Here is a 25,487-nt window from a genome sequence, read left to right on the forward strand (position 1 = left end):
ACAAAAGAGACTGAGACAATAAGTATCTAATCTTTGTATGCATTAGTGTATGTGAGTTGAGTGAGTGAGATGTTGTGTTTTAAATTCTGGGGCAAGTGTGTGATAATAGATAACCTCCTTTGTTTTTAAACTCACCAAAGACTTGCAGCTGGAAATTGTTTGAATTAGGGTGACCACTCTGCGGGTGAGAGAACACACACCTTTTGCAAGCGGACATGTTGATCACGGGCAGTAAAGAGGAACACGCAAAATCTGTCCATAACAGTAGTTTGATCAAAACAATCACCAAAGTTACTGAGTTATAGATAAAAGCCCAGTTGGTACTCCTCCGCTCTTGTTTACATCCTTGCATAAAGCTAAGATAATCAAACTCATCAACTGGCTGGAGATTACTATAATCTATCACCAAGCACTTACATACGTATCTCTTGAACCACTACTGGAACCAAGTTGAACTTCTTCCAAGTCTCTCTTAAGTTGGGTGAAAGACTCTTCTGATCGCCATATCTAGATAGCAAAATACAAAGTTTATTACATGTTTTAAAGATTGAAAATAACTTAGATGAAGAGCCATTATACATAAAGGTCAAACCTGGGTTACTACTGGTGTTTATTGGTAATTATTCTGTTTTAGTAATCAACACTATATTGAAAGTTGGGCATTGACAAAATCAGTTATTACTGTATTTGGATTGTATCACCAACACGACTGCATACTCACTTTTCAGCAAGTAATAACCAGAGATCTAAGCCCATTGATTCCTCCAAAAACAGGGGCCTCAATTTTAACCCTCCTCAAAAGTTTCACCTAAGTCAATCTGCTCAACCTTGTGGGGCTGGCCTCAAAGTGACTAAAAAGACCTGCAAGAAAATTTATTCTTCTGTATTAATGGAAGAAAACGGTTTTGGTATTTTACTGATTATTGCATTTCAAACAGTCAAACCCTTCAGCCAACCTTTATATCAGTGACGTTCCGACAACACAGAGAAACTAGCTACAATATAAAGAGAGCTCCCAAATGTGAAAAAAAGGTGATGGATTCATTTACAAACAGAAGATTGAACTAAATTTTTTTGACAACCTAATGCTCAACTCATTGTGTTTTTCTGAACTGAAGACTTCCTCACTTTACTACTCTTACAAAGTGCTTCCCCAGTGGGTTTGACAAAGCTGGTGAAAGATTGCTGTTGTTCATATACAAGCCCTTAATATGACCATGGTCTGAGACTGCTGAATCCAAAGAAGACATGGTAGCTGCGTTCAGTGGGTTGTAGGAATGGCAAGGGAGCAAAACGTTCTGACGTCCTGAGAAAGGTCAACATATACCATTGCAACTCTCATGGTATTGGGGCTCATCAATTCCAATGACCTGTGGTTTACAAAGTGCATAAGTTGAGTGACTCTTTGAAAATCCCTATTTACTTATTCCACCGAAGTGTCCAAGGAGGACATCTGCCTCCCCAAGGCAAAGCAGAGCTTTGACCCCAGACTGCATCCCTGTCATTTAAACCTCCACCAAAGCTGCTAAGGATACAATCATGGAATCTTCCTTTGTGTGGGTCAAATTGCAACATTCCTGTCCAGTCCAAAGATGGCCCAGAGCTGCTCAAGTTGGTTCTGCAAAGATATTTGCAGTTGCTCCCAGTAAAAGTCAGCAGACTTCCACCAGCGAGAGGACATCGATTTAAGGTGATTAGCAGAAGATCCAACGGCAACATGAGGAAAAACTTTTTTAAACACTGAGTGGTTAGGGCATGGAATGTACTGCCTGAGAGTGTGGTGGAGGCAGATTCAGTCTTGGCTTTCAAAAGGAAATTGGGTAAGCATCTGAAGAGAAAAGATTCGTGGGGCTATGGGAAAAGGGCAGAAGAGTGGGACCAGCTGAGTAGTTCTGTCTGAGAGTCAGCATGGACATGAAAGGCCAAAGTGCCTCCTTCTGTGCTGTAACCATTCTATGGTTCTATGATTTACAGGGGTAGCACTGCTTAGGAGCACTAGAATAGGCAAAGGCACCCACAAGACATATGTGGGATACAGAAAGCTGGATAGTTCAGTTTTGTATGCACCGTTGGAAATGTTGGGTAAAATTGTTACAAAGGATTTTTGTTGGTGGCTTCTATTTCATAATTTTGACCAAAGTTACAGTGATGATCTATAGTGTATTGAATGAAAAATGGGGAATAGGGAGGTGACCTTGATAATCGGGTGACATTATGGGAACCGGTGTCTTAGTATCTGCTCACGAACAGCCCTCCAGAGCAAAGAGGTCCAAGATACCTCCTCCCTTTCTCCCCATCCTTCTCCAAAGATGACCTCCTAATGAATGTGGCAAGCGCTATGCCTCATGATAGTGAGGTACTGGAAGACACAGCAGACCACCAGGAACTTTGATACACACTCAGGCATTACATTCTATATCCTAACCACTCACTGTGTAAAAAAGGTTTTCGACATATTGCCATTGGCTCTTTTGCCAATCATCTTAAATTGATGTTCTCTGGATGGCGGAAGTCTGCCGACTTTTCCTGGGAGAGACTATAGATGACCTTGCAGAATGACCTTGAGCAGCTCTGGTGAGCACTGGAGGGTACATCCAGAGTTGTCCAAGCAGTGGGACCATTGTTTCAGCACACCAATAGTTTACTCCATGACACTCCTTGCGGCTACATGGCTCTCGTTATGAGCTCAATGACCTTGCATGGTCGCATGGTGATTAGAAGAGGTAGAAAAGGTATCCCTTGTCCCAAGCAGCCATCCTCTGGTTCACCATGTTGGGCCAAATATGGCAGATATTGCTGACTGCTGCAGGATGAAGATGTTGTGACTGCTGCTAGGAAAATAGGTACTGACAGAGGCTGTGATTTCACAAAAACTGGATACTGACAGAGTGAAGCACTTTGCAGTTACAGAACATCTCATCATTCAAATGTGGGACCCGCAGAGCGATCTATATGCAGTTCATTTCTCCCTACACCATTTGGAATCCTGCCACCTGACAAACCCACATGCTCTCTGCTCCTGCTTCTCTCTGGTCAGTGAGAAGATAATGATCTCTCCTCTCCTGGCCTCCTCCTTGATGCAGCAATGGATGGTGATCAGTGAGATATTACTGCTGTCACTGGCTCCTGACTGAAAAGAATAGCATAGAAATTGAGGGTGATGATGACCTTGACAGCAACACCAGTGCAATCATTGCCCTCTCTGCTGTCTGAGCTCTATTTTCACAGCATGCCAGAGCCCAAAAGCCTTCCTAAGCAAAGAAGACTTTTTCTTGATTGGGCAGAAAATTCCTGTCAGGGTGCAGCACCACTCCCTTGAAAATGCAGCAGGTCCGTAAACTGCTTCAGGAACACAACACAGTACTTCCACAAGCTCTGCATCAGTAACAGTAAGTCAACGGGGCTTCATCTGTAAATTGGATGGGGTTGGCCACTTAAATAATGCCGGTGGGCAGGAGAGGATGCCTTATGGAGCTGAATGCATGTTGAGCAGAGTGAGTAGGAGAGGGCATCAACTGGACTGGCATGGCCCAACTTGGTGGAAGTCATGCATCACATGTGACGTCACAATCTGCCCACTCTGCATGCTTCTGATGCACACATGGCATGCCCCTGTTAGATCGCTGTCGGTCAACACTCCAACACAGGCTGTGCTAGAGGTGACTGGAAGCATTTTGGCTGCCATTATTTCATTTCAGGGCTTCCATAGTGCTGGCACCAGTGGCTCTACGAAGCCCAATTTCACAACCCTTGTTTATAGCAACAAAATTTAATCAATATCAACCACCAAGTCAGCAGTTTCAATATCAGTTATGCTTTTAATATGAAAGATCTAATGTGCCTCTCTGTGTTTTTACTAGGTCAAATATTTGTTTTGCTTTGCTACAATACAAACGAAACGTGAGGAAAAGTGACAAAATCTGAAGCATCTAATCTCATAAAGAGACACACATAAAGAGAATAATGATAAACTGCTCTTAAAGATAAGCATCATGTGATCCATTGGATAAACAAAGGAAAAATTCTGGAGAAGAAAAGCTTATAGCCTTAAATCAAAAGCACAATGAAGCAAATTGGAACATTTTTCAAAAATCTGGAAGAAAGGTTTAAAAAATCCTAATGAACTAATATTTTATTGTAATCATGTAATTAAAGCATTATTTAACAATTAATAGATCATAAATTCTATTTTAAGCTTCTAAGACCAAAACACATTTTCTACTTGCTGTCAACAGAAAACATACCTCCTGTTTCAAGGCTTTGACCTTGCTCTCCAGGTGGTGTATATCCTGCAGCTGATTCAAATTCTCTGAGTCTTTTATGGCCATCTCATTGTGTAGTTCAGTTATCGTCTCCTGTAATTCTTGAATTTTCTGTTCCTTATCAACGACCTATAATAATCAGAAACAAATCATTGTAAGTAAAATAAAATGCATTCCCTACACTAACACTTTCACCAAATATTACAGGTGTCTGGCTGCAAAGGAGCAGATGCAATTATAGAAGATTATGTTAATTGTATCCTTTTATTTCTTTACAACATCAAATACATATTGTCTTATTAGAATTAAAATATAACATTTTAAATCATTTAATCCCATTAACTACATTCCTACTTCAACTCTTTCCTTCAACTAAAAAAGCCCCCTGGTTTTGACCAGGGATTGTCCCCTGGTTGCTGTCAATCATTTTTTTCCGTTCATGGACATTGCTGGCAAGGCCGGCATTTATTAACCATCCCTAATTGCCCTTCAGAAAGTGGTGGTAAGCTGCCTTCTTGAACCATTGCAGTCCATGTAGTGTAGGTACGCCCACAGCGCTGTTAACTAGGGAGTTCCAGGATTTTCACCCACTGTCAATAAAAGAACAACAATAGATTTCCAAGTCAGGGTGATGCATGACTTGTGGATCTTGCAAGGAGTGCTATTGATCTTGTCCTTCCAGTCAATGGAGACCACAGGTTTGGAAGGTACTATCAAAGGAGCCTTGGTAAGTTTCTGCAGTACATCTTGTAGATGATATACACTGCAGCCACAGTGAACCGCTGTGGATGGAGTGAATATTTAAGGTGGTGCATGTGGTTCCAATGAAATGGGCTGCTTTGCTCTGGATGATGGCAAGCTTCTTAAGTATTGCTGGAACTGCACTCTTCCAGGCAAGTGGAGCGTATTCCATCACATTCCTGACTGTGCATATAAATGACAGAGAGGCTTTATTGTAATTATGTAATCAAAGCACTATTTGTCAATTAATAGATCATAAATTCTATTTTAAGATTGTAAGGTCAAAACACATTTCCTGCTAGCTCTGAACAAGAGAGGTGTCAGGAGGTGATTCACAACCTATGACCTTCTCTTGTAGCCACAGTATTTATGTGGCTGGTCCAGTTAAGTTTTTGATCAATGATGACATCCTAGATATTGATGCTGGGGGATTCAATGCCATTAAAAATTATGGGGTGTGATTAGATTCTCTCTTGTTGGAAATGGTATTTGCATGGCACTTGAATGGCAGGAATGCAAGAAATGTTACTTGCCACTTATTGTCATAAATCTGAGTGCTGCCAGGTATTGGTACATGCAGACACGGACTGCTTCATTATCTGAGGAGGTAGGATTGTAACTGTGCACTTATGCTGAAAGGACAGTCATTCATGAAGCAGCTGAATATTGTTTGGCCTAGGACACTGTCTTGAGGAACTCCTGTAGCGATGTCCTGGGACTGAAACAATTGGCCTTCAACAATCATTACCATCCTCCTTTGTGCTAGATATGACTCCAGCCAGTGGAGAGCTTCACCTCCCAGCCCGATTCCCATTGACATCAATTTTACCTGGGGCTGATTCCTTGATGCCACACTTGGCCAAATGCTGCCTTGAAATCAAGGTCAGTCACTCTCATGTCAGTCCTGGCATTCAACTCATCTTTTCATGTTTGGTCAAAGCTGCAATGAGGTCTGCAGCTGACTGGTCCTGGCAGAATCCAAAATAAGCAGGTCATTGGCGAGTAAGTGCCACTTAATAGCAGTGTCAATGACATCTTCCATGCTGATGACTGAGAATGGACTGATGACGAGGTAATTGACCAGATTGGGTTGGCTCTGCATTTTGTGGACAGGACATAACAACAGTTTGCTTCTTTGTCAGGTAGATGCCAGTGTGGTAGCTGAACTGGAACAGCTTTGATGGAGAAAAGGCTAGATCTGGAGCACAAGTCTCAGCACCACAGCTGGGATGTTGTCACTTCCCAATCTTTGTTGTATTCACTGCCCTGAGGCTTTTCTTGATGTCATGTGGAATGAATCAAATTGCTGGCAACTGGTTTATGTGATGATGGGACCAAAGATTCCTCTAAATTTTCTTTCTTATGCATGCCTGTTTAGTTCAATGTGCGATACCTCTAAATTTTTTGCCCGGCTGTGCACCCGTGGTATCTCAAAGGAGACATCTTGTAAGTGGCCTGTGCGTTAGCTTCATGATTGCTGCACAGTCACACATGCATGCAGCTTAGGGGGATCATTAATGGGGCCCTGAGGAAAAGGCGCTGAGGCTCACTTGGCATTTCTGGGAGATGATCCTTCAATCGCTTCAGCAATGCCTTTTGCATTCATGTGCAGACTTCTGCCATCATTAAGGATGGGGATGCTCATGGAGACTCCTCTTCCCATTAGCTATTTAATTTCTCACCGCCATTCATGACTATGACAGGACCTCAGGGCTTCGATTTGATCAGTCAGTTGTGAGATTGCTCAGTTCTGTCTATAGCATGATGCTTTCACTGTTTCGCACGTACTCCTGTGTAGTAACTTCACCCAGTGAGCATCTCATTTTCAGGGATGCCTGGTGCTCCTCCTCCTCTACACTCTTCATTGAATTAGTCTTCAAGGTAATAGTAAAGCGAGGGATTTGCTGGGCCACAAGGTTGCAGGTTAAGCTGGAATACAATTTCGTTGACGATCCATAGAACCTCATGGATGCCCAGTTTTGAGTTGCTAAATCTGATCTGAATCTATTCCATTTAGCAAGGTTGTAGTGCCACACAACACAATAGAGAGTGTCCTCAATGTGAAGGCAGCACTTCATCTCCACAAGAACTGTGCAGTGGTAACTACTACCAACACTGTCATTGATTGATATATCTGTGACAGGTATATTGGTAAGGACAAGGTCAAGTAGGATTTTCCCTCATGTTGGCACTCTCATCACCTCCCACAGACCAGTTCGCCAGCTATGTCCTGTAAGACTCGGCCAGCTGGATCAGTATTGGTGCTACCGAGGCAGTCTTACTGATGGACATTGACGTTCTCCACGTGAGCACGTTCTGTGCCCTTGCTATCCTCAATACTTCTTCCAAGTGGCGTTCGACATGGAGGAGCACTCATTCATCAGCTAAGGGAAGACAGTAGTTTCCATGTCCATGTTTTACTTGATGCCATGAGGCTTTATAGGATCTGCTGGCAATGTTGAGGATTCCAAGGGTTGCCCTCCCGGCTGTATATTTCTGTGCCACTGCTACGAACCCAGGGATGGTGATGGAGGAGTCTGGGATGTTGGCTGAAAGGTATGTGAGTATGACTATGTCAGGTTATTGCTTGACTAGTCTATGGGACAGCTGTCCTGATTTTGGCGCAAGTTCCCAGATAGTGAGGAGGAATTTACAGAGTTGACAGAGCAGGGTGTCTGGTACCTAGGTAAATGCCAAGTGGTCCATTTGATTTTAGTTTTATTATAGTTTTGGATATCCTTTTAATTTAAAAAAAAATCTATTTACAGGATGTTGGCTTCGCTGGCTAGGCCAGCATTTATTGCCCATCCCTAAATGCCCTTGAGAAGGTGGTGGTGAGCTGCTTTTTTGAACTGCTGCAGTCCACGTGGTGAAGGTACACCCACAGTGCTTTTAGGGAGGGTGCCAATCAAACAGTCTACTTTGTCCTGGATGGTGTCAAGCTTCTTGAGTGTTGTTGGAGCTGCACTCATCCAGGCAAATGGAGAGTATTCCATCACACTCCTGACTTCCACCTTGTAGATGGTGGACAGGCTTTGAAGAATCAGGAGGCGAATTACTCGCTGCAGGATTCCTAGTTTCTGACTTGCTCTTGTAGCCACATTGTTTATATGGCTGAGTAACTTACAGTTAAGATTCACGTATAGGCCAGACTGGCAAAGGACGGCAGATTTCAGATGGGTTTTGAGGGCAACCCATTAGCTTTATGGTCATCATTACTGATAGTAGGTGTTTAATTCCAGATTTATTTCAAAACCTAGATTGAATTCTCCAGGAGTGGGATTTGAATTCATGTCTCCAGATTACTAGTCCAGTAAGATAACTACTATGCTACCGTACCATCTTTATATTGGTTAACAGGTACAAAGAGTATTAAATTAGTTTCCTTGTGGATTCTGTACTACAACCATGAGATGATACATTCATAGGTCTGACTAAGGAATGGAAAATTGGCTCAGAAGGTAACCAAGTTTAAATGTCAGTTCAGACTTAAAGGAGTGCTCTGATGGGAATCTAATGGTCTACTTGTGGAACTACCATTCATACAATTTTTGTCTATGACAGCTGTAAAATCCTTGTGACTTATGAGCACTCAGTGTAGTTTTGGATCCTTATGCATTTATATTAATGAGATCTTGGTACAAATTTCCAGCCATATAAATAAATGTCAATATTAATCACATGAATGGTAGCATAATCTTACAGGGTTTTTTAAACTAGTGGATCTCCAATCCCATGCTTATGGGTTGTCTAAAGTTGTAGAAGTTGTAGACCAAGGTTTTCCCCTTGTGTGCTCACCAGCCTTTGATTTTATTCACTACCCTGCCCCCACCCACCATCCTATTATTTTAATATCAATGGCTAGTGAGTGCAGAAGTGGAAAAACCCTGCAATTATGTTTGGTTTTGAACATTACCTGTACTTTAGGGCTGCTGCTCAATTATATGTTGTAACAATCCAATTAGCTGTAATTTATTTTCTAAATACCTGGGGTAAATTAGATGTTGTGGCTGCAAAATTTGGCTCTGTATCACTACTGGTTTTGGCACTACGGAAGTCGAGTAAGGAAGAAAATGGTGGAGGGTTTGATTCTGATGAATTCTGATGTGCAGCAATCATCATACTGTGGAGGGTAATATCATGGGAAACCTATGCATGTGCTGGAAACATAGCACAGTGGGGAGATTGTGACATTAGTCAGTGTCTAATCCTGCTTTGGTGTCCGACCTGTCATTTTGGACCTTACTGGCCCTGTTAACAGCCTCTCTTAAACACACACAATTGCACAAGCGACTCTGCCCCACCCCACAAACGCTATTTCAAGATGTCACTATCCAACTTTCAAGTTGGGATTTTTTTGATCATCTACTTGCTGCTGCAAAGTTAGTGTAAGTACTGTGTTTTGTCCCCGACCGATTGTTGCGGACTGGCACAATCTAAAGTCCAGGACTACGTGCTGAGGGACGCACTAAAGCTTGGGGCAGCTGCCGCAAAGGCGCAATGGGGAAGGGTCGCTGTCTAAGACCTTTCTGCCACAGCGCACCGAGAGACTGGGAACTGTTTAGAGCCCCTCGGGCTGTACAGCTCAAAATGAAAGGCTGTAAATGATTGTAATATTGTTTGTACTGATGCACCTGGTGATACATTTTGTAAAAGTTTAACCTGGATTGTACCCTTGTAATGGTGTTTTTGAAATGGTTTGGAATGTGATTGAAGATATTTTATGAATAAAGTATATTTTTACAAAAAAAAACTTTGGGAGGGGGGGCCTCCAAGGCCCCCAGGGAGCTCAACGGGACAAAGGAGGACACAGAGAGAAACAAGGTGGAGAAAGAGATTGAGGCAACAGAGAGCCAATCAACGGCACTACCCCCTAAACCTCCCAGTCCTCAGGACAGCGAATCAATGGAGGAGGAGGCAGCAGTGGAAAAGCAGCAGGGGGAGTGGCGGACGGTGAAGAACAACAAAAGTAAGAAGGAGCGAAGAAGAAGCAAAGCCATTTCCCAGAGAAGCGGCAAGAGGCGTCTCCCATCCGACATGGATGACAAGGGCAGCAGCTCTTCAGATGATGAAGTGCCAGGGCGGCACCGACAGAAGAGGCGGCAAAGCTCCAGGGCGTTGGAGGACGAGACACCCGAGCTCCAGAAAATTGGAGACAACAAGGAGACCAGCGCACCCCAACTTTGCCTGCAACCTGAGGAGGCCAGTGCACCACAGCCCCTGGAATCTGGGAGCAGTGAGGCAATCATTGCACCCCAGCTCCAGGAAGCCGGGAACAGCAACACCCCAGAGGGGGTGAGTTTTGGAGAAGCTTCTCCAGCAAAGGTCATCTCAAAACCCGCTCTCTACGTGAACCTCCAGATGCCACTTGAGCAGAACACTGCCAAGGAGATCTACCTCAGCCCATCCAAAGTGAAGGAATTTGAGCTCACTACGGGTATGAAGGAGCAGACTAAAGGTCTGGGACTCTCAGAGACAGTGGGTTTGGTAGGAGAATAAATGCTTTAAAATGGGTTTAAAGATTGTATCCATAAATGTGCGTAGCATTAAATCTACTACGCGATGTGTTGCGACCTTGGACTACCTAGCCAAGGTCAAAGCTGACCTGTTGTTTCTGCAGGAGTGTGCGATACCGCACCTCAGCTCCTACAGGCAATGGTCACGATGGTGGTCCCATGGGCCATCGATCTGGTCGGGCGGAAATGACTCTCGTTCCTCCGGCCTGGGTATTCTGCTGCGGGGAGGCAACTTCACCGTCTCCGAGGTTAAGGAGGTGGTGGGCGGGCGACTCCTCGTAGCAGACGTAATGTACAAGAACGCTCCACTCCGGTTAATTAACGTGTATGGCCCGGCACAAGGGGCTGAGCGGCTGGAGGTTTTTCAGCAGCTCCCACTGCTGCTGGCGACCTCCAGGCCGGTCATTCTGGGCGGTGACTTCAACTGCATCATCGATGCGGCTGGACGATCCGGCAGGGCCGGCAGCAGATTGGACGCTACGTCCAGATCCCTGATGGAAACAGTTAAGGATGCCAAGCTGCACGACGTCTTCAGCAACCCTGCAGACGGAGCGCAGCGTAGATACACCTGGTCGCGGCCAGACGGGTCCATTCGTTCCAGGATAGACTTCCTGTTTGTGTCCCGTGCATTCACAGTCAGATCCACCGACGTCAAGCCGGTGTTCTTCTCTGACCACTGCCTCCTACTGGCGGACTGCCACTTGGAGAAGGACCTGAGGGTGGGCAGGGGGGCATGGAAGCTAAATGTGCAACTGCTGACCCCAGAGAACATTGAGGAGCTCAAGAGAGATTACAAAGGTTGGAGAACCGTGAAACCCCTCTTTGAGTCCCTGACACACTGGTGGGAAGCGATCAAGGGAAACATCAAGAGGTTTTTCATCCTCAAAGGCACCCAGAAAGCTAGAAAGGAACAGAGGGAAATGTCCCGACTCCAGAAAAACATGCAGAATCTGCTCCGGCTGCAGTCGATGGGGGTCGATGTCAAGGAGGAGCTCCAAGAGGTGAAGAGCCAGCAAGCCTCGCACTTTGCCTCGGAGGCCTCCAAGATCATCTTCCGTTCCAGAGTCCGCTCCGTGGAGCAGGATGAGACGTGCTCACGTTTCTTCTTCCAAAAGGTATACAGAGAGAGCTCTGTGATCAGCAGCCTGAAGGAAGAAGACGGCTCAGTAAAGTCATCACGGTCCGACATTTTGAGGATCAGCAAATCCTTTTATGCCGGATTGCATGACGTGAAGCCCACGGACAGCACGGCCTCCCAGTCCTTCCTGTCCTCTATCACGGAGGTCTTAGACGACAGTACGCGGGAGAGCCTGGACAAACCGCTAACTCCTGACGAACTGACTAAGGCCCTTGAGTCCTTCGAGAAGAGTAAAACTCCCGGAAGCGACGGCTTGCCGGCGGAGTTGTATTCGGCTCTGTGGGACTTGATCGGCCCAGACCTGCTAGGAGTGTACGAGAGTATGCTCCTGGCCGGTAGTATGTCAGAATCCATGAGGAAAGGCATCATCACCCTCATCTACAAGCACAAGGGGGAAAGGGAGGAAATTAGAAATTGGCGACCCATTTCACTGTTGAATGTGGACTATAAGATTCTGTCCAAGGTCATCGCCAATCGGGTCAAATCCGCTCTGGAATTGGTGATTCACCATGACCAGACCTGCTCTGTGCCAGGCAGGAAGATCTCTGACAGCCTCGCGCTGCTCAGGGATACGATTGCCTATGTACAGGACAGGGGTGTGGATACCTGCCTCATCAGCTTGGATCAGGAGAAGGCCTTTGACAGAATATCGCACACCTACATGGGGGATGTGCTCTCCAAAATGGGGTTTGGGGAGGGAATTCGAAATTGGATCCAACTGCTCTACACTAACATCAGTAGCGCAGTCTCAATCAATGGGTGGGAAACAGATAGCTTTCCGATTAAATCTGGAGTCAGGCAGGGCTGTCCTCTCTCGCCTGTTCTTTTCGTGTGTTGCATAGAACCCTTAGCCGAGTCCATCAGGAAGGATCCGGGCATAAGAGGAGTGACGATCCCAGGCAGTGGAGGCACTCAGGTAAAAGCCTCCCTGTACATGGACGACGTCGCCGTCTTCTGCTCGGATCCGCTGTCGGTGCGCAGACTGATGCACATCTGCGACCAGTTCGAACTGGCCTCGGGAGCCAAGGTAAATCGTGGGAAGAGCGAGGCCATGTTCTTTGGGAACTGGGCTGACCGATCCTTTGTCCCCTTCACTGTCAGGGCTGACGGCCTGAAGGTGCTGGGGATATGGTTCGGAGGGACCAGGGCATGCGTTAGAAACTGGAAGGAGCGAGTGGCTATGGTGAAAAGGAAACTGGGCATGTGGGAGCGACGCTCCCTCTCCATTGCGGGTAAGAACCTGGTCATCAGGTGTGAGGCACTCTCGCTGTTGCTGTACGTGGCGCAGGTCTGGCCCATTCCAGACTCCTGCGCGATGGCGATCACTCGAGCCATCTTCCGCTTTATCTGGAGGTCGAAAATGGATCGTGTCCGCAGGGACGCGATGTACAGGCCTCTAGATAAAGGGGGAAAAAACGTGCCCAACATCGCCCTCATACTGATGGCCACCTTTGTGTGTGGCTGCATCAAGCGGTGCGTAGACCCTCAGTACACAAACACCAAGTGTCACTACGTGCTGAGGTTCTACCTGTCCCCGGTGTTGCGAAGGATGGGTCTAGCCACGCTGCCGCGGAACGCTCCAAGTAGTTGGACCGTGCCGTACCACCTGTCCCTCGTGGAAAAATTTATGCAGAAAAACACCTTTGACCACAAGTCCATCAGGCAGTGGTCAGCACGTAACGTCCTAGAGGCCCTGAGGGAAAAGGAGAGGGTGGACCCTGTGGGATGGTTCCCCGAGCAGACTGTCAAAGTCATTTGGCAGAATGCCTCATCGCCAGAACTTTCCAACAAGCACCAAGACGTGGCTTGGCTGGTGGTGAGAAAGGCCCTCCCCGTCAGATCCTTCCTACACGCCAGGAGTCTCACCCCCTCTGCACGTTGCCCTCGAGGTGGCTGTGGTGGGGAAGAGACCGTTGTTCACCTCCTTGTGGATTGTGCCTTTGCAAAGAAAGTCTGGAGAGAGATGCAGTGGTTGCTGTCGAGGTTCATCCCGAGCAGTTCTGTGACACAGGACTCTGTGCTCTACGGGCTGTTCCCAGGGACACACACCGAGACAAACATCAACTGCAGCTGGAGGATCATCAACTCGGTGAAAGACGCGCTTTGGTCTGCCCGAAACTTGTTGGTCTTCCAGCACAAAGAGTTGTCCCCGACCGATTGTTGCGGACTGGCACAATCTAAAGTCCAGGACTACGTGCTGAGGGACGCACTAAAGCTTGGGGCAGCTGCCGCAAAGGCGCAATGGGGAAGGGTCGCTGTCTAAGACCTTTCTGCCACAGCGCACCGAGAGACTGGGAACTGTTTAGAGCCCCTCGGGCTGTACAGCTCAAAATGAAAGGCTGTAAATGATTGTAATATTGTTTGTACTGATGCACCTGGTGATACATTTTGTAAAAGTTTAACCTGGATTGTACCCTTGTAATGGTGTTTTTGAAATGGTTTGGAATGTGATTGAAGATATTTTATGAATAAAGTATATTTTTGCAAAAAAAAAAAAAAAACTTTGGGAGGGGGGGGCAGGGGGGAGCGGTGCACAGACTGCCCTGCTATGAAACGATTTGGCCAGGGGAGGGGTGCCAAAGGCTGCCCTGTCGTTGAAGGTGGCGCACAATCATGTGAAGGTGCGGGGTGGGGGGTGAGGGTGGTGGCCACGCATTAAGGAAACCCTGTATAAAGTGGCCAATTTTCTGCAGCTGAGGCAGTTCAAGTGATATGCTTAGAGTCAGGCATCTAGCTTATCTGCCCATTCAAGCAATGCTGAGGCATCAAAGTGCCACCAAGTGCTCCAGAGCTTTTCACCCCTCAGGTACAGACTTCAAATTAATGAGCATTTTCGTGGCCTGCAGAAGAGTTGGACGACTGGGCATGTTGTACAATCTCTTTGCGTGGAGCAGTCACTGCTGGAGGCACTCACAGCCCCTTGCAATGTCATCATCCCAGTTTGGACCAGTCTCCCCCATGGTTCAAACTAATAGTGCAGCCTTGCTGCACAGGTTAGGAGAATGCCTGCACCTGAGCTGAAAGGACAAAATGCAGTCCAATGGGCAAAGCTGTCGCTAAGGGTCAGGTGGAGTGGGGCGGAGGAAGGTGGGGTTTTGGGCAGCCATGCAGCGCTCTGATCTCTGGCCATCCAAGTGTTGTGTCAAGGGGCATTCAAACTTAACCAAGAGAGGTTCTTAGTACACCCAAGCTAACCCATGCATCTCTCTCTTTCATCCTGCAGGAGGACTACCTCAGGGTCATGGAGCCTGGTGAACTAGCTGTAATCCTCGTGGCGTAGAGAGTAAGACAACGGAGACTGAGGCGCCTGGCTGCACAGAGGGAGGAGCAGCAACCTCTGGAAGGAGGACCGAGCGAATGAGAGCCCGCCCACCATGGAAACGATGTGTTTCCCAGGAATGCATAATTAATGTGGCTGGTTTGGGACAATACGGCGTGAAAAGCTGCCATTTCAGCCGGCGGGTAAAAAGTCATGCAAAGCTGGGGCAGTTCTGCCCTATGTCTGACTAATATTAATGGACCACATTCCTTGCAGCTGTATAGTCGTTCAATAAGTAAAAGCCATGTTGATTCTTGTGTTACCACCATGTGAGCAAAACATATATGCAGCATACCACTATGTGACGAGACATCTCTCTACCAGCCCGCTCATCAGAAGACAATATAGAATGGATTGAATCCTTTTATTTAGCACTGTTACCATGTGATCGACTAGCTGAGACATAAAATTATATCCCTGGTTGAACGTAAACCGCTTCTGAGAACTTGACTCGAATAAACATTTCTAACAATGTGTCAGCCACAGTGTTTACATCTAACAAAGCAACGACTATTACATCTGAATACCCAGATGGATAATTAATAATTGGTAATGCACGTGGTTTCCCTAACTGACTTCTGACATGCGTAATACCTATAATATTTATGTCCACCCTCTTGAAAAGTTTATTCATCATGGGTAGGAATTTTGGCAATGCTGTCATGGTTCCTTCCTTTTCCCCTACACTGACATTGATCACAGATATGCAAAATTCAACTGTGTCCTTAGAAATACTGAGATACCAGAATTGTTGGGAAAATCTATACTTTGCACGTTTCACATATTGATACATTCAATTATCAGATCTTGAATTATGGATTTTAAGAGTTTTCCCACAATTGACAGACACACTGGACTACCCTGTTTATCCTTTTATCCCATCTAGAGGGGCTCCACTGGCTATTCTAATCCCATGACATAATTTGGATTTTTGAGAAGAACTGAAAATTATCGTCATAGTGCTGGATTTCCCCGGGCTCCGTGGGGGCAGGGTTGGAAGCCAGGGGGTGGTGCTGGGAAAATGGGGGGAGCCATAGCAGCAAGGGTCCCCAATTCACTCCCACCTCTGAGGGAATTTCCCATGGCAGGCTGGGAGCAGAATCAGTTGCCCAGTCTACAGAGGCGGCAGGCAATTAGGTACAATTTTGCAGTGTCACTGGTACTTGCCCACCGGTGGAGTACTCCCACTGAGAATGGAAGCTGCCAGCTCATTGGAGGAAGGCTGGGAGGGCATCGGAGCGAGGGGCTACATGTCCCAATGATGCGGTTGTGTGGGTGAAAGGCTGCATCGCAAGGGGATTTCCCTCCACCTCTGACCCTACTGGCTTTGGGACTCTTCAATTATTATATTCTGTGCAGGCCAGCGAGGGAGTCACCATGTTGAGGCACTTTCATGGTCACTGACTTGTCTCAGTAACGCCAACCTCTCAAGATGGGCCTGCTGAAACTCCAGAGTTGCAGCCCTCTGACTGGTCCTTTAGCCTCCAGGGCCCACTCACCATTCTTAATAAATCAGCAAGCCCCGGGCGAGCCAATAAAGAGGCTACCTCCCCTGAAGATTGTACCACTGGGCGCACTGCCAGCAAGTGTAGGCTAGGGATCCCCATTTTATTCTGATTTTGGGTGTCTAACGCTCATGGGAGAACTCTGGCCATAGCCCCTGTCAATTCTTCTTTGACTTCCTTCAAAGTGCTTATGTGCATCAGAACCTGGTGACTTACCTACTTTGAACTCTGCTAACTTTTTCTAAGCCAATTTATTTTCTACAGTTATTGTAACAACTATTTCACATCTTCCTCTGTACTCCTATAATTTCAATAATACAATCGTTTCTAAAAACTGACAATATATTTATTTATCTTTGCCATACCTAACAGATTTCTTCCTTTATCACGTAAAATCCCTTATTACTTCCTTTTCCTCTCTTCGGCTGTCCCTCGATTCAGGATATATACAAGTATATGAATTAGGAGAAGGATTAGGCCATTTGGCACCTTGAGCCTGCTCTGCCAATTGATTAGATCATGTTTGATATGATATTGGCCTCTACTTTCCTGTCTACCTCATATAACCTTTGACTCCCACGGCAGTCAAGCATCTATTTAATTCAGCCTTAAAAATATTCAATGACCTTGCTTCCGCTGCTCTCTAGGGAACAGAATTCCACAGACTAACGATTCTCTGAGAAAAAAGTTTTCTCTTCATCGCAATCTTAAATGGGAGATCCCTTATTTTTAATCTGTCTCCCCTAGTTCTAGTCTCCTCCACAAGGGGAAACATCCTGTCAGCATCCACCCTGTCAAGTCCCCTCAGGATCTTATAAGTTTCAATAAGATCACCTCTCAATCTTCTAAACTCCAATGGATACAGGCCCAGCCTGTCCACCTTTTCTTGTAAAATAACCTCCTCTTCCCAGGTATCAGTCGAGTGAACCTTCTCTCAATTGCTTCCAAAACAATTATGTCCTTTCTTAAATAAGGAGACCAAAACTGTACACAGTACTCTAGATGTGGTCTTACCAACGCCCTGTACAACTATAGCAAAACATCCCTACTTTTATATTCCATTCCCCTTGCAATAAATTACAACATTCCATTTATCTTCCTAATCACTGGCTGTACCTGCATGCTAACCTTCTGTCATTCATGTACCATGGTACTCAGATCCCACTATACCACAGAGTTTTGCAATATCTCTCCATTTAAATAACATACTGCTTTTCTATTCTCCCTGCCAAAGTGGACAAGTACACGTTTTCCCACATTATACTCCATCTGCCAAATTTTTGCCCACTCATTTAACCCGTGTCCCTTTGCAGACTCCTAATGTCCTCTTCACACTTCCTCTCCCAGCTATCTTTGTCATCAGCAAATTTAGCAAACATACATTCAATATCTTTGCCCATGTCATAGATATAGATTGTGAATAGTTGAGGCCCCAGCATTGACCCTGTAGCACTCCATTCATTACATCCTGCCAGCCTGAAATGACCCGTTTACCCTGTTCTATTTCCTATTAACCAATCCTCTATCCATGCTAAGATGTTACCCCCTACACCATGAGCTCTCATTTTGTGTAATAGCCTTTGATGTGGCACCTTGTCAGATCCCTTCTGAGAATCCAAGTAAATCACATCTACAGGTTCCCCTTTATCCATGTTACTTGTTACTTTCTCAAAGAACTCTAATAAATTAGTCAAACATGATTTCCCTTTCACAAAACCTTGCTGACTCTGCCTGTTTGCATTAAGTTCTTTTAAGTGTCCTGCTATAACCTCCTTAATAATAGATTCTAGCATTTTCCTATGGCAGGCGTTAGGCTAACTGGCCTGTGGTTTCCTGCTTTCTGTCTCCCTCCTTTCTTGAATAGAGAAGTTACATTCACTATTTTCTAATCTGATGGAAGTTTTCCAGAATCTAGGGAATTTTGGAAAATTAAAAGTAATGCATCTACTATCTCAGCAGCCACTTCTTTTAAGATTCTAGGATGAAGTCCATCAGGACCTGGGGTCTTGTCAGCCTTTAGTTTCACCTCTTGATTTACAATTATTTCTGGGATGTTATTTGTATCTTCTACAGTAAAGATAGACTCAAAATATCTGTTCAATGCATCCAACATTTCCCAATTTCCAATTATTAATCCCCCAGACTCACTCTCTAGAGGACCAATGCTCTCTTTAATCATTATTTTCTTTTTTAAATAGCTATAGAAGCTTTTATTATCTGCTTTTATATTTCTGGCTAGTATTCTCTCTTATTCTAAGGGCGGAGTTTTCCGTGCCCACTGGCGTCGGGTATGTTCAATGGCGTGAGTGGACGATAGGGCGAGAAGGCCAAACGTCATGAAACCAGTTTGCAACTATCTGCTCCGTCCGTCAATGGCAGGCAGCGTTTCCCGTCATCGGACGTCGGGAACCTCATTGTAATGCATCTGCATATCATTATAAGCCCAGCTCACTGGAATAAACCCCCATGCTGGATCGTCCGAGCATGAGGGCGTGATTCCACGCAGATGAATTTCACAACAGCATATATAAGGTGTGTACTTGGCAGGCTGTACATTGAGGGAAACTCAGAGATGAGTGCACAGTAAGGTTACGCAGTGCTCACCAGGGTCACCTATTGAGCGCCAACTTGGTGGGGACAAGGGCTGCACTGCAGTCAAGGCGACTTGGGGATAGCAAGGGCTGCAATGCGGTTGAGGCAAGTAGGGGTGGGGCAAGAGCTGCACTGTAGTCGAGGCGACTTGGCAGGGGGGCAAGGGCTGCACTGCGGTTGATGGTAGAGCACAAGCACATGCGGGGGGGCGGGGGGTGTGAAATGGCCACGCATGAGGGAAACCTTGTATAAAGTGACCATTCCTCTGCAACTGAGGCAGTTCAGACACAGCCACATTGTCATGCTTGGAGTTGGACCTCTAGCTCATCTGCCCACTCAAGTAACTTGGAGGCATGAAAGTGACACCAAGTGCTCCAGAACTTTATACCCCTCAAGCACAGGCTGCAAAATAATGAGTGTTTTAGTGGACTGCAGAATAGTTAGAGGATTGGGCATGTTGTACGTTCTCCTTGATAAAGCTGACCATGGAGTAGTCACTGGTGGAGGCGCACACAGCTCCACACAATGTTATCAGGCAGGTTTGGACCACTTTCCCCCATGGTTCAAGCTAACAATGCAGCCTTACATTGCGGGTTAGGAGGATGAATGCGCCTGAGCTGAGAGCACAGCATGCAGTCCAGTGGGTAGAGCTGACGCCAATCGGTCAGGTGGAGTGGCGAGGAGATGGGTGGGGTTTTGGGAAGCCATGCAGCGCACTAAACTCTGGCTATCCAAGTGGTGGCCAGCACTCTCCGGCATGCATTAAGGGGCCTCCAGGCTTAACCAAGAGAGGTTCTTAGTACACCCAAGCTAACCCTGTGTATCTCTCTTTCATCCTGCAGGAGGAGAGCATTAGGAGCATGCAGACTGCCCAGAATGAAAAATGATAAAAACTGGGAAATAAAGATACTGATCCAAACTGGTCTTGTATACCTTAAGTTGGAACACCAATAAAAACTGGGAAATAAGAGTACTGGTCCGAACTGTTTCTTCCTGTTGGGTGGTGACCTAGCTATATGCCTCGTGGCATACAGAGAGCGAAGACAACAGAGAAGAGAGCGACTGCGGCACCTAGCTGGGCAGAGGGAGGAGCAGCACCCACAGGAAGATGGGACAGTTTGGGCTCCCATGCACACTGCTGAAGAGCCACAGCGAGCCATCGCTGGCTGGTGCCTAGCTAGACCCAGGGTCCATAGACATCATCTTTCATTCCTACAGATGACTGAAAGCAGTGTTGCTGAAGACAGCGCATGTCTAGGGAGCTGGTCGGTCACATCTGCCAGCTGCTGTAGGATTTGGCGCCCTGGGGATACGGAGGGCATCCATTGCCTGTGACCGTGTAAGTGACTGCAGTGCTCAATTTTTACGCTAGTGGCTCCTTTCAGGGCTCTACAGGTGACCTCTGTGGATTATCGCAAGTCTCCACCCACAAATGCATCCATGAGGTCACGGATGCCATCTTCTTGAAGGCACACGACTTTGTACATTTTGCTCGGAACCAGGAAAGCCAGGTTGCAAGAGCACTGGGATTTGCCTAGATCTCAGGTTTTCCACAGGTGCAGGATGCCATTGACTACACTCACATGGTGCTCAGATCTATATGGCAACAAGTGGTCAACTACATCAAACGCGAGGGCTTCCACTCACTGGTGTGCGACCACCACAAATGCATTCTGCAGGTACGCACATGGTCCGCAGGGATTGTCCACGGCCTTAGCAGGTCTCAGAACCTGACGTCTTCCAGGGTCCACAGAGGCTGACGGGTTGGTTCCTCAGAGACAAGGGCTACCCGCAGAGGATGTGGCTGATGCAGCGGCCTCAGATTGCAGATGAGCGAAAGTGTAACGAGGCTCATGCTGCAACTTGCAACTTGGTGGGGCAAACCATCAGGATGCTGAAAATGAGGTTCCGGTACCTGGGCTGCTCTGGTGAAGTCCTGCAACATGGTCTACGGAGGGTGTCACACGTTGTCGTCACCTACAGCACCTAACCCCTTAGGAGCACAGCGTCTCTGGTCACAGATGCTGACGAGATAGCAGCTAGCCCCACCTTAAAGGTGCTGAGAGCACACAGAGAGAATGATGGAACTCTGTGACCCCTGCCCACGACATTCTGGCAGCAATGACAAGAACCATTGATGTGCACACATCAATAATGTGTCCATTGAGTGTGAGGCTGGACCATCACTTTGGTCCGAAGGCTGCATAAAGTACAGGGAAGAGGCCCTGGACTGAGACACCTGCCTTTATCTTGTGCAGGAACCAAGGTTTACATCTGAGTGACACGAACATTGCTCATCAGAACAAGAAGCCGTAGGAAGGGAGACATTCTTGGCAGTTTATTTACAATAGTGAACATTACGTACAAGTGATTAGTGCCTGTGCCCAGGCTGTGCAACGACATCTTCTTAATCTTCCTAATCCTGCCGTTACATCTTGGTGCTCCCTGGACATCCACAGTGGAGGAGGAGGCAGCCTGCTAACTACTAAGCCCTGTCGTTCTCTGGAGGGGCAAGACACGGAGGGCCCCGGCCTGCTTTCGGGGTCATGTGTGTGGCAGTGGCACCCTCCTCAGCCTGTGGAGCTGGAGCTGCTGAGGTCACAGAAAGAGAGGATGTCGATGGGCCAGATACTCCCGGAGTTACCTGGGTCGATGGCCTCGGGGTATTGAGCTGCTGGTCCTTCTCCCCACAGGTGCCTGACAGCCCCTGGCTGATTCCTTCAGGAGAACGGGTAGCTGGAGTGAGATCAAGCTGCCCTGCACCCGTCTCGAATACACACTGTTGGAGACCAACAATGGCCTCAGCGATGGAGTTCAGCCCGCGCAGCAGTGCAGGACCGATGTCCTGCACAAATGTCTCCATGGCGTCCGCCATCCTACCAGTGTTGCCCTCAGCACGTTGGCATGCTGGAGCTATCACCTCAGACTGAAGGTGGACGGACTCCTCCATCGTGCTTTGCAATCTGAGGAAAGCAGCAGACATCCCTTCCTGATGTTCCCGAGCTTGCCATTGCAACACCAGCAACTGAGGTATGACCGAATCCAGAGGCTCATCATCTGACTCGGACTCAGTAGATTTCTGGTCTCCAGCAGTCCTCCAAGTGCCGGAAACCTGGGATGTCCCTGCCTCCACCTGTGTGGATCAGACAGTGCAATGTGCTCACCAGATTGCAATCCCGAGGCTACTCTAAAGCTAGATACCACTGAGGTGTGTATCTCTGCGCTGGTGGAGGGTGTGGATGAGCTGTGGTGGGTCTTCAATGAAGGCGCCTACAGATTCCTCTTCAGGGGTTTCTTCAGGACTTGATTGGAAGACCTTGGTTGTGGACCCTGTCGGCTGTCTCCCAGTTGTGCCTGTGAAAACAAGGAGAGATAGCACCGCCGACCTCACCTTCAGCGCAGGAATGGTCCAGATCGTCGCCGTCTAGCTGGTGACTCTATTTGCAAAGTCCGTGAAGACCATGATTTCAGGCATTCCTCCACCTGTCTGTGACCTCTCCCTCTTGCTGTGTGCCAATTTGTCCTGCATAAATACAGATGGGGAGAGTGTAAGCAGGGTGCCTGCCAGGCCAGATGATAAGTATGCCTGGCATGTGTGATTAGTGAGTGGCCCCATGGACAGGATGAGGACAATGAAGGTGTGTGAGAGTGGATGGTGATGTCCCTTGAACTGGCAGTGAGTGAGATCCCTGTGGATGTGTGATGGGTTAGTGATTGTGTGAGTTGGAAGTGATTAGAAGATTTACCCTGGCGGAACGAAGGAGATCATTCATCCTCTTGCAGCACTGGGTGGCTGTTCTCTTTTGCAGGGCGTTGGCACTGATCACCGCTGCCACCACCCCCCAAATTTGATTAGTGATATTGCTGCCCTTCCTGTGGCCAGAGCTGGGGTAGAAGACATCACAGCGGGTCTCCAAGGCATCAAAAGGCACTCAAGGGACACGTCACTAAACTGGGGAGCTGCAATCTTCTTGCTTTTCAGGGACATGTTTTCTTTGCAGCAGTCCTGGGCTGGAAGCACTGAGAGGTGTGCGCACGGCTGCACTTTAAATATGGCGCCTGGCACGATGAAGTGGCGAGGTGATGGCATGGCCCACCCACCATCGAAACGGCGTGTTTCCTGGGAATGCATGATTAATGAGGTGAGATTAGGGTGATATGGTGCAAAAACCTGCCATTGCGGGCGGCGGGAAGCATTTTCTTTTGCCCGCTCGCTACCACTTAATGCAAATCTGGGACGATTCCGCCCTAAGTCTGCCCTTATTTTTTTTAGCCACCCTTTGCTGGCTTTTATATTCTCTCCAATCTTCTGATGTGCCAATAATTTTTGCGGAATTGTACGCTTTTCTTTTCAATTTGATACTATCTTTAACTTCCTTAGTTAGCCACAAATGAAACATCCTTCTCCAAGAGTCTTTTTCACTTGTTTGTTGCATGATATGAAACATCTCCTTAAATATCTTCCATTTAATCTCTATTGACCTATCCCTTAACCTAATTTTGCAGTTCACATTAGCCAGCTCTGTCTCCTTACACTTATAATTTGCCTTTATTTAAGTTTAAAACACTAGTCTTAGAACCATTCTTCTCTGCCTCAGACTGAATGCAAAATTCAATCATAGTACAATCACTACTACATAGGGTCTCCTTTACTATGAGGTCATTAATTAATCCTGCATCATTGCATCAAACCCTGCTCTCTGCTTGGCTCTAGAACATGCTGCTCTAAGAAATTGTCCTTAAAGCCCTTTATGAACTCATCTTTTTTTTAATATTTGTTCATTGGATGTGGGCATTGCTAGCTAGGCCAGCATTTATTGCTAATCCCTAATTCACAGAATCACACAGTGCAGAAGAAGCCTTTCGGCCCATCGGGTCTGCACCAACACGTGAGAAACACCTGACTAACCTACCTAACCCCATTTACCTGTACTTGGCCCATAGCCTTGAATGTTATGACATGCCAAGTGCTCATCCAGGTACTTTTTAAAGGATGTGAGGCAACCTGCCTCTACCACCCTCCCAGGCAATGCATTCCAGATCGTTACCACCCTCTGGGTAAAAATGTTTTTCCTCACAGACCCCCTAAACCTCCTGCCCCTCACCTTGAACTTATGACCCCTTGTGACTGACCCTTCAGCTAAGGGGAACAGCTGCTCCCTATCCACCCTGTCCATGACCCTCATGTGGCCAGGTCGCCCCTTAGTCTTCTCTGCTCCAATGAAAACAACCCAAGTCTATCCAACCTCTCTTCATAACTTAAATGTTTCATCCCAGGCAACATCCTGGTGAATCTCCTCTGCACCCCCTCCAGTGTAATCACATCCTTCCTATAATGTGGCGACCAAGACTGCACACAGTATTCCAGCTGTGGCCTCACCAAGGCTCTATACAGCTCCAACATGACCTCCCTACTTTTGTAATCTACGCCTCGATTGATAAAGGCAAGTGTCCCATATGCCTTTTTCACCACCCCACTAACATGCCCCTCTGCCTTCAGAGATCAATGGACACACATGCCAAGGTCCCTTTGTTCCTCAGAACTTCCGTTCATTGAATACTTCCTTGTCAAATTACTCCTTCCAAAGTGTATCACCTCACACTTTTCAGGGTTAAATTCCATCTGCCACTTATCTGCCCATTTGACCATCCTGTCCACGTCTTCCTGTAGCTCAAGACACTCAACCTCACTGTTAACCACCCGGCCAATCTTTGTCATCCACAAACTTACTAATCCTACACCCCCACATAGTCATCTATGTCGTTTATATAAATGACGAATAATAGAGGACCGAGCACAGATCTCTGTGGTATGCCACTGGACACTGGCTTCCAGTCACCAAAGCATCCTTTTGTCATCACCCTCTGTCTCCTACAACTAAGCCAATTTTGAATCCACCTTATCAAATTACCCTGTGTTGCCTTTGTTCAGAGGGCATCTTGCAAGCTACCTTTGCTGATCTGATTTGTCCAATCTATACGTAGATTAAAATAACCCATGATCATTGCCATACCTTTCTCACAAGTCCCCATTATTTCATCCGTATACCCCATCCTACAGCATAGTTACTGTTAGGGGATCTGTAAACTACTCCCAGAAGTGACCTCTTATCTCTACCTAAACATCATGATTGTACGAATGTCATCCTTGATTAACAGAGCTACCCCACTGTCAGGAAGACATAATAATTTTCATAATGTTATTGGAATTTATTGTAAAGTAGAGTAATAGTGGGGTCTGTGTCTATGGATTTGTGTGTGTGTGTGACTTAATGGAATTAAAGGCAGCTGGTCTGAAGGCTTTGATGTATCAGAAGATAAACTAGGTTTGAAATGTTAAGTACATAAATATGGGGGAAGTAAAGGGAACATTTGCATTTTTAAATAAACCAGACTAGCTTGAATTCAAAAGAT

General features: G+C 46.6%; 1 protein-coding gene across 1 annotated transcript in view; it reads right to left on the bottom strand.

Moving 5' to 3' along the window:
• pmfbp1 (polyamine modulated factor 1 binding protein 1) overlaps positions 1-25,487 on the bottom strand; it is a 967,668-nt gene that overhangs the window by 649,149 nt on the left and 293,032 nt on the right. Inside the window, exons 8-9 of the mRNA XM_078544531.1 lie at positions 4,245-4,391; positions 418-507 (exon numbers count right to left, since the gene is read on the bottom strand). Of these exons, the coding sequence (XP_078400657.1) occupies positions 418-507; positions 4,245-4,391 (237 nt within the window). The remainder of the gene's footprint in view (positions 1-417; positions 508-4,244; positions 4,392-25,487) is intronic.

The sequence above is a fragment of the Cetorhinus maximus genome, chromosome 6 (genome assembly GCF_964194155.1).
Source record: "Cetorhinus maximus chromosome 6, sCetMax3.hap1.1, whole genome shotgun sequence".
Lineage (NCBI taxonomy): Eukaryota > Metazoa > Chordata > Chondrichthyes > Lamniformes > Cetorhinidae > Cetorhinus > Cetorhinus maximus.